The sequence below is a fragment of the Pistacia vera genome, unplaced genomic scaffold (assembly GCF_008641045.1).
Source record: "Pistacia vera cultivar Batoury unplaced genomic scaffold, PisVer_v2 Contig573, whole genome shotgun sequence".
In the NCBI taxonomy this organism is placed as follows: Eukaryota; Viridiplantae; Streptophyta; class Magnoliopsida; order Sapindales; family Anacardiaceae; genus Pistacia; species Pistacia vera.
The window spans coordinates 39,355-49,829 of NW_022196416.1; the positions used below are offsets into that span (position 1 = coordinate 39,355).

At 36.9% G+C, this 10,475-nt stretch overlaps 1 protein-coding gene across 2 annotated transcripts; it reads left to right on the forward strand.

Annotated features, from left to right (window-relative positions):
* Window positions 1–7,030: 7,030 nt before the first annotated feature.
* On the forward strand, window positions 7,031–10,138 carry LOC116109152 (LRR receptor-like serine/threonine-protein kinase FLS2). 2 transcript variants are annotated; one of them, XM_031395382.1, is made up of 2 exons: window positions 7,031–7,152; window positions 7,258–9,728. In XM_031395382.1, exon 2 carries the CDS (start codon window positions 7,664–7,666, stop codon window positions 9,314–9,316), a length of 1,653 nt encoding a protein of 550 aa, XP_031251242.1. In that variant the 5' UTR covers window positions 7,031–7,152; window positions 7,258–7,663; the 3' UTR covers window positions 9,317–9,728. The 2 variants fall into 2 exon arrangements, 1 of the variants encoding a protein (XP_031251242.1); XR_004124737.1 differs by adding an exon at window positions 9,884–10,138 and having other exon boundaries at window positions 7,034–9,652.
* Window positions 10,139–10,475: the final 337 nt, after the last annotated feature.

Sequence of the window (10,475 nt, forward strand, 5' to 3'; positions counted from 1 at the left end):
CCATCTCCCACAAATCCTTAAAGGGTTTTGATACCATTTGTTGGAAATTGGAAGCCAAACAAATCCAGTCTCAATTTCATAAAGATGAACACACGCATGAGAAAAGATAATTTCATTCATAAAAAACTCATACATGTGTCATAATACAACTTTACATTCAATTCCCTTTTTATAGATTCCTAAAAGGATAAGATTACATCAAATAACTGTAAAGCAACTGCTGTACAAATTGCTGATTTAAATATCAAATTTAAAAATGTAACTTCTTTTATTTGACACATCAGATCCTCTTCTTCACTTTGACAGCACTTTGATGCATATCTTCAACACCAATCTTACCCATCTTGACCTCAACTTCAACAACTTCATACACTCAAACATTCCCTCACGTTTTGCTAATCTCACTAAACTGGCTTACCTGAATCTTTCCAACACAATGTTCAGTGGTTCCATTACAGCCCAATTTTCCAACCTTACTTTGCTTGAATGGCTTGATATTTCATGTTCTTATGTGGTATCTGACTTCTCATCACTCCCATATAATTTGACTTCATCACTTGAAATTAACTCTTCTACTCAGTATGGTTACATATATAGAGGCAATCTTTCTTTGTTAACTTTTAATTTCTTCCAAGGGCTGCATAATCTGAGACAGCTAGTATTGAGAGGTGTTGATCTCCCTGAAGCTTCAGGCTCGACCCAATGGGTCAATCCCTTATCATTTATGTCGAATCTTCGGTTGCTTCAGCTGTCCAATTGCAGAATTTCAGGCAAAGTTCCTGCAAAGCAACTTCTAAACCTCACCAATCTTGTGATACTGAAGATGGATTTTAATTCTTTCACATCCACAATCCCAAATGAGTTAGCAAATCTAACTTCTCTTTCAAAGCTTTATTTCACAAAGTCAAACCTACAAGGTCCAATCCATGACCTTCCTCAACTGAAATAATTTTGGGTCAGAAACAACTCTGATGTTAGAGTTGATTTGCACTCCATGTTTGCAACTCTTGATTTAAAAGCTCTTGATATCTCATCTACTCAGCATTATCGGATCATTGCCAACTTCTTTTGGTAACACCACTACTTTAACTCATTTCATAGCACCTGATTCTTTCTTAAGGGACAATTGCCTGCTTCCTTAATGGACCTCTCAAATTTAGAAGCCTTATTGCTTGATTATAATAACACAACAGGCCATATTTCACCCAAAAGATCCAATTTGAAGAGTTGAAGTTACTCTATATGAGACAGAATTCTTTGGAAGGAACCATACCAAGTTCAGTTTGTAACATATCCTTTCTCCAGGATCTTGCTTTGGCAAAGAACTTTCTCATAGGAAACTTGCCAGGTTGCATCAGCCAACTTTCTAGACTCTATTTTCTTGTTATCAATTCGAACAACATGATTGGAACCATTCATTTTTCATCTTTTTTCAAGAACTTAATTCTACAAAGTATAAGTCTAGGATTCAATGGGTTGACTGTGAAAGTAGACCAAAATCAACTTCCACCAAACTTTCAGCCACAGTATTTGGACCTAAGGACATGTCATCTGGGAGGAACCATGCCAGATTTCTTATCTAAGCTGACCTAATTAACGCTCTTGGATTTAGTATATAACAATTTGTCCAGAACAATTCCTCCCTGGTTATTCAATCCACCAAATCTTGGATCTTTGGATCTCTCTTTCAATAACCCACAAGGAGTTCTCCCATCGCATATTAAATTGCATTCATTCTATGGACCAACAACATTAAATTTAGCAAACAAGCATCTTCAAGATTGATGGTCCTATCCCTCCCCAGCTTGAGAATATAGAATCTATAGGCTTATCTGTTAACAGTTTCACAGGCTTCATATCATTGTAGCTTGGGGTTGAAAGATTGAGTTTTTCTGTCTCTCTGGGAACAAACTTTATGGTCAGATACCCTTTTCTTTCTATCATTCAGATAATGTGTTGATGCTTCTTGATCTTTCTAATAACAACTTGGAAGGAACAATTCTGACCAGTTAAGGAAACTGCACCTCTCTCATCTTTCTGAATCTTGGTGGGAACAAACTCAATGGAGAAGTTCCAAATGAATCGGAGAATGCAATGAATTTAAGCTATCTTGACCTTATAGATAATCACTTTAAAGGCCCTTTTTCTGGTTTCATTCTAGAGCTTCAGGGTTTAGGGGTTCTTAAGCTAGGATACAATAGATTTCAAGGAAAGATACCACTATTTATTGAAGATCTCTAGAAGCTCCAAATTCTTGTGCTAGAATCGAATTTTTTCAATTTAATTCCTCAGGAGATAAACAAGCTGGAGAAGCTGCAATATCTAGACTTGTCGAGCAACAATCCGGACCCATCCCTAAAAGACTAAATGGTTTAAAGATGCTGAGTACTCGAACTGGAGATGGAAATCTTCTTGGTTATGTCATCTCATCCATGTACACTGGGATTGAGCTAGACATGGTAAGCAAGGGATTGTTGCAACAACTTGAGATCGTCTACACATATCTTAGTGGCATAGATCTCTCAGGCAATTCTCTTACAGGAAACATTCCAACAAAAATAGGCCTTTTGAAGGGACTCTACATCCTCAACCTCTCACACAATCAACTCTTTGGTGAGATCCCAACGACCATTGATGATATTTTTGGTTTGGAGTCACTAGACTTTAGCGTTAGTTTTTGGGCCTTACTCCTCACACAAAAGGCCCTATTGAGTGGGAAGATTGCCCACTCTTATAAACCCATTAGCCTAAGCATGCTTAGTCCCCCTCACGGTCAAGCCCATATGGTCCACTTGCCTCTGAATGAAGGTAGTTTAGCAACCCACCGCTGGTCAATAACTCAACTTAAATGGGGTTGGCTCTGATACCACTTGTTGGTTTTTGGGTCTAACTCCTCACCCAAAAGGCCTTATTGAGTGGGAGGATTGCCTACTCTTATAAACTCATTGGCTTGAGCGTGTCTAGTCGATGTAGGATCTCCAACACTTAGCTTCAACAACTTGAATGGGGAGATTCCTATAGCAATCACTTTGCTAGACTATCTTTCAACTTTTAATTTGTCCTACAACAATTTGAGTGGGTAAATTCCAAGAGGGCAACACTTTGACACAATGGATATAGATGGAGCAGCATAAATAGGAAACAAGTTCTTTTGTGGAGGTGTTACTGGAATCAATTGTACTGGTAACAACAGTTCCTCAAGTTCAGAAAGTGCTCAAGTTGAGGCTCCCTGGTCGGAGAGGATGTTTTACGCAGTTGTAATTATCGGCTATGGGGTTGGCTTGTGGGGCTTTTTTGGGATTCTTTATTTGATGAAAAAAAAACGGGAGGAAGAACTATTGGAAGGCCATTGATCAGATTGCATTCAGAATCATACAATGCTTGAGAAAACAGGGTTAAAATAACAATCTCAAATGCTTACAGCACTAGTTTTATGTTGGCCATCTGAATATATCAAAATACTAGAACATTAGCACATATCAAAATAATCATAAATTACAATCTCATTGTTAGATCTATTAAATGAATATAGTTCAGAAATGCATAGAAAATGTTCTGAAAAAATTACATGATAAGTGCCTACGCTTAGTACGAAATTCAGTGTGTTTTCTGTAAGTATGCAAGTTCTTATGGGTTTGACCCAGAAAAAATTTGTACAATTCAAAGAATAAATTCGCAGTAATCTTCAATTGGGGTTCTAACTTTCCACCGTGAGTATCACAGAGAAACGACAGAAACTATAATGGAAAAGTACTGAGGTGATGCTGAGGGAGTTACTAGCCATGTGATTCCTGCAGCATGAAATTGGTTGCTTGAGAAGGAAGCTACTTATTGCTCTTTCCTGGTGCCCAATTAAAACAACGGGTACTCATTCGTCTCGATATTGACAACGGTTTCTGTTGAGGATGAGGAATGTGGATCAATCTTCTTGTATAACTTAAGAAAATATAATGATATCCAATGTTATGAACCCGTAACACACTGAATATCGTAACTTGTTATATCCAAGTTCTTATGGGTTTTGTACTCATTGTCTTTTCTAATATTTATATTCTATACTTGTAAGTTTTTTATTAAAGTGTCATCTGAACCTTTGGTTGATAATAACCCTTTATAAGAAGTGTCAGAGATAAAAATAGTCAGGATATGTATTAACTTTCGAAAATACTAGACTTATTAATCTATTATTATCAAGTATAATCTAGCTTGCTTTAATATACGATTCCAGATTTGTGGGAATAGAAAGAAAATCTCTGTAGATAGAAAGGAAAGATTATACGTTAAAGAGCAAATTCTTTATATGTTTTATTAAGGGTATAAATAGTAAGTCATATGGTTTTACGTTTATATCCTTTAAAAAAAAATTAAATAAAACTTAATATTTTGGGAATTATTAGAATTAGTGAGATAATTATATATGTCCAAACCCTTAAAAAGAAACAAGGTTCTTTGAACAACGCAATTGAGTCCCACTTTGCCATGCAAAAGCTTCGTAATTGGGCTTCTAAACACTTGGCATCTCCCCTGGTCGCCTTGTAAGCTGGTTTTTGAGAGTGCCCTCATTGTCGTTGTTTAGGCGACAACTTCCATTTATCAATTTTCATCGAGTAGGCATATTAGGCCAACCACGGGTTTTTTTAATGATTGAAAGTATTCGAATCAGTTTACGCACACTTTAATTTATCTTTTGTAATCTTAGAATTACCGATTGAGTAAAAGTTTCAATAATTATCCTTATTAGCACTCGAAGAGGGACTCAGACTTGAGATCTCTTGAGGCCAATTATGTGTTTATAACATTTAGATATTATTCTCTGTAAATCATTTTTTTAAAATGAGTTCTATTCAATGACTACAATTATATTAATAGAATACTAAGTTGGGTAAATTTTCCCCACAATTGAGCACTTATCCTTTTTTATACAATCATAGAAGGCAAACATTAAGAAACCATCAATGGAGTTGTACCATTGTTATTTACCAAGGATAGTTAAATAAGTTATAAATTATTTGGTTATCATGCTAACTTTACCTTATTCGCTAAGTTATGGTAGATAACGTGTTTAAACTACTCTTATTTTTGTTATAAAAATGACGTAAACTATCGAATTAAGTACATAACTTTTTTTTTTTTTTTTTTTTTACTCAGTAAGGGATTTTAATAAATAGAATGTTACTATCTCGCTGGTTTATAAATATTATAAACTTCATGATTATTGACTAGATTTTTTTTTTTTTTTATGGACTTGTTTAATGTTTTTGATGTCGATTCTTGCATCGCTGGTTGGCATATACTTGGATATCCCTAAAATAATGTTATTTTAAGATATATTTATTAGTTATAAGTTATAACAGTAACAGTTGCTTGCAAAATCTGAATTTGACATGGTCTAATTACAAAAAAAAAAAAAAAAAACATAATGTTAAATATATTTTGCATAATTATTTGTAATGTTCTTAAAACAGATGAAGCTACAAGTCATCGAAATAATGTTTTTTAAAATTTATAGTAAATTAATTTTACCACCGAAGACTTTAGTGGTATGAGGTATCTTGAACTGAAATTAGTGGATTTAGGGTGTTTGGATGGATGGAAAGTGGAAGAAAATAAAAGAAATTCAATAAACATTAATTTCTTATATATTAAAATATTTATTTATTCATTTGACCATGTCCATAAGTATGTAATTTTCACTCACTAATTGAAATGGTAAAAGCTAAGAGATAAGAATAGGTTAGGTATATAATCTATGACATAACCTGAAGAAGCTCCAAAATTTTTTTTTTTAACTCAAAAGTCACCTCTTTGCATGCCTCTGTTTCCATCACTCTGCATTTTAAAAACAAAACCAGTTACTGTCTTTGAATTTAGAAAACTTAGCACAAAAGACACTTATAATAATGCCTCACATGAACCCAAATTTAACCTAGTCAAATGTTTCTATCTCAATCTTGAAATAATATAATCAGAAAAAAAATTACGTGTTATCTTAAAGGTTTAGCAGAGCTATGGTTTACTCTCACAAAATATGGGATTTGAACTACTTAGTCATAGTTACCTACATCGCAAAAGTCCATTATTTCTCACTTTCCAAAAGTCGTAGGGCTTGATAAAGGTTCAATTTTAAACTCGGATTTTTGAATCATAAAAAAGAAAATATAAAAATATAAAGAAGACTTCCATCTTTAAAAGTGTCAACTATTCAATTTCTATTCAGTTAGACCACAACACAACTATGAAACTTGAAAATCTTGTTTCCTTGGAAGTACTAATTCTGCTCCTCAATTTTTCTTTCATAATATGTTAATATGTTGCGATGATCATGAAAGAGGAGCATTATTAAGCTTCAAATCACAGCTTACTGACCCTGGAAATCTGTTGTCTTCATGGCAAGGCCAAAACTGCTGCACTTGGCATGGAATCAATTGCTCGGAATCACTTCATGTTTCTTCTATCAATCTCAGGAACCCCAATCCACTCTCGGAAATGTTCATAATCAATATGAACAAAGAGCTTGTTTCCAGCTCCAGCTCCAAATCTACTGCCCTTAATGGTACCATTTCATCTTCTCTCTTTTCTCTTACCAATCTTACCTATCTTGACCTCAGCTTCAACAACTTAATGTACACTAACATCCCCTCAGGTTTTTCCAATCTTACTAAACTCACTTACCTGAATCTTTCCAATGCAATGTTCAGTGGCTCCATTACAACCCAATTCTCCAACCTTACTTTGCTTACACACCTTGATGTTTCATGTTCTCATGCGGCAATTGACTTCTCCACTATTGGTTACAACTTGTCGTCCTCACTTCAGATTTACACTGGTGCTGAATATGGTTACATATATGCAGGCCACCTNCTTGACCTCAGCTTCAACAACTTAATGTACACTAACATCCCCTCAGGTTTTTCCAATCTTACTAAACTCACTTAACTGAATCTTTCCAATGCAATGTTCAGTGGCTCCATTACAACCCAATTCTCCAACCTTACTTTGCTTACACACCTTGATGTTTCATGTTCTCATGTGGCAATTGACTTCTCCACTATTGGTTACAACTTGTCGTCCTCACTTCAGATTTACACTGGTGCTGAATATGGTTACATATATGCAGGCCACCTTTCTTTGCCATCTTTAGATTTCTTACAGGTGTTTCATAATCTTAGAGTACTAAGTTTGAGTGGTGTGGATCTTTCTAAGGCTACAAACTCAAACCAGTGGGCTAATCCTTTATCTTTTCTGTCCAATCTCCAGCGTCTTCAGCTGTCGAATTGCAGGATTTCCGGAAAACTTCCTGCAAAGCAGCTTCTCAACCTCACCAATCTCTCTGTACTGATGATGGACTTCAATTTTTTCGCATCCCCGATTCCTGGACAATTAGCCAATCTCACTTCTCTTTCCAGGCTCTATCTCACCAAGTCACATCTACAGGGTCCAATCCCTTATCTTCCTCAACTGACAAAACTTGATGTAGGAAACAACTCTGAGATGATCTTTGATTTGCATTCCATGTTTGCAGCTCCTTGGCCTCGATTATTAGCTCTTGATATCTCATCAACTCAAGTTATTGGATCATTTCCAACTTCTTTTGCCAACACCACTACTTTGACTCTTCAAAGCTTCCAATTGTTTCCTCCAGGGGCCAATACCTCCTCCTCTGATGAACCTCTCAAAGTTGGAAATTTTAGCACTGGATTTCAACAACATAACAGACCATCTTTGGTCGGATATTTCCAAATTGAAAAACCTGAGGTTACTCAATATCATGCAGAATTCTTTGCAAGGATCCATTCCCAGTTCAATCCGTAACATATCTTCCCTCCAGTATCTTTCATTGGCAGGAAACCATTTCACAGGAAACTCAGGCTGCATCAGTCAGCTTTCCAGGCTGAAGTATCTTATGCTCAGTTCCAACAACATGAATGGAATGATCGAGTCGTTTGCATCGTTGATCAAGAGCTCGAATCTAGAAATGATAGCTTTAGGATTCAGCGGGTTGACAGTGAAAGTAGACCAAAATCCATTTCCACCAAGCTTTCAACCCCAGTACCTGGACTTAAATGCATGTCTTTTGGGGGGAACTATCCCGGATTTCATATCGAATCTGACCCAGGTTAGATTCTTGACTTTATCCCACAACAACTTGTCAGGATCAATTCCCTCTTGGCTATTAAAACTACCAAAACTCGGTTACTTGGATCTGTCTTCCAATCAACTCCAAGGAGTTCTCCCACCCCACATTGAGTTACACTCATTTGAGTTACCAACAACACTGAATTTAGCAAGCAATCAACTTCGGGGATCCATTCCTCCCCTGCTTGAGAATGTCGAAGCTGTAGATTTTTCGGGGAACAATTTCACAGGCTACATACCATTAGAGCTTGGAATTGGGGAAGTTAAATATTTATCACTCTCTGGAAACAAACTTCATGGTCAGATACCCTCATCTTTCTGTCATTCAAATAATAAGTTGATGCTCCTTGATCTTTCTAACAACAGTCTGGAAGGAACAGTTCCCACCAGTTTGGGAAATTGCACTTCTCTCATTTTTCTGAAACTTGGAGGGAACAACCTTGGTGGAGAATTTCCTGATGGCTTGGAGGGTGCAAAAAGTCTGAGTTTTCTTGACCTTACAGGAAGTCATTTTGGAGGCCCTTTTCCAGGATTCATTCTGAAACTTCAGGATTTGGGTGTTCTTAAGCTGGGGTATAATAGATTCCAAGGAAAGATACCTCCATCCATTGGAGACCTCCAAAACCTCCGAATTCTCGTCCTGGAATCTAATTTCTTCAATGGTTCAATTCCTCCAGAGATAAACAAGCTGGAAAAGCTACAATATGTAGACTTGTCCAGCAACAAGCTTTCAGGTTCCATCCCTGAAAGACTAGATGGTTTGAAGATGATGAGAACTCGACCTCAGGATGGAAATCTCCTCGGTTATGTCATCTCATCCATGTATACAGGAGTAGAGCTAGACATGGTGAGTAATGGATTGTTTCAAAAATATGAGGTCGTCCGGACGTATCTCAATGGCATAGATTTCTCTGCCAACTCTCTTACTGGGAACATTCCTTCAGAAATAGGCCTTCTAAAGGGACTCTATATGCTCAATCTGTCACACAATCAGCTCTTCGGTGAGATCCCAATCACCATTAGCGAAATGTCTGGTTTGGAGTCCCTGGACCTGAGTTTCAACAACCTGAGTGGGAATATTCCTACAGCAATACATTTCTGGACTATCTCTCTGCTTTTAACTTATCCTACAACAATTTCAGTGGTAGAATTCCAACAGGGCAACACTTTGACACAGTGAACATAGATGGATCAGCGTATACCGGAAATGAGTTCTTGTGTGGAGTTGCCATCAATATCAAATGTCATGACAATGATTCTTCAGGTTCAGAAACGACTGTTGATGTTGAGGATTCTAGGCAGGAGATGTTTTATGCGGCTGTAGTTGGCTATGGAGCTGGCTCCGGTGGGTTTTTCACTGTTCTTTCTTTGTTGAAGGAAAACTGGAGGAAGAAATACTGGAGGACTGTGGATTTGATAGCAATGGCAATAATCCAACGTTTCAGAAAACAGGAAAATACTAGAAATCAAATCATTTGAAGCCGAGAATCCATCCAAGTATTTTCAGTTGAACTTTGTAAGATATTAAAAGAGTATATCTATATTTTTCTTCATTTTCAATGCATCCCAAATGATATAATATATCAACATAGCATTCCAAATTAATTCAAAGTGCCCTCTATATTTGAAACAACAATCACATAAGAAACCAAGCAAAACTGGAGCCATACCCTCTGTAAAATGTATACATTGTATTAAATTTTAGTCACCAGCTAAAATATAACACTAACAGGGCTTTGATTAACAGTTCGGGGGCATGCAGTCGGGCGTGCTACTTCACAAAAACTTTGGCACAACGCTAAAAAAGAATACATAATCCATAATCATTTGCAGCAAGATATACATTTCGGTGGCAGCTGCACTTCCATATCAATCTCGCTCACTTTCCATTTACAAGAATGGCATCCTATGGCGGAGGTCGTAAAGACACTGGAGCGATAGCTCCTTGTATTGCTAAAAAATTTCTAAAGGTGTTCCATTGTTCCACTTTTTAGTCTCTCCTTGCGGGCTTGAAGTCCAGATAACGCCTTCTCATCCATGGGGAGAACCGCACCCTGTACAGCATTCTCTACACCAGGGTGGTCTGATGAACGATTCTGACTCGAGATTCCATGATTTAAATTATCGTTCATGTTTATTAAAGGCCTGCTTCCTGCTTCTGGGTTCCCACCAGCTGCGGCCAATTGCATGCTCTTCATCCTTTGTCTAATGGCATCTATTGCCCCCGTGGTCACTGTTAAGTTTGTTTTAACTAAATGAACTGAGAAAAAATTGAAAAAGCAAAAGCGAATTGTACGTTACCTCCATATCTCTCATTTCGTTGATCACCCAAAGAATTC

Bases quoted from the DNA above. Each gene is read 5' to 3' on its own strand.
- LOC116109152 (XM_031395382.1), top strand. From the start codon at position 7,664: ATGAACCTCTCAAAGTTGGAAATTTTAGCACTGGATTTCAACAACATA.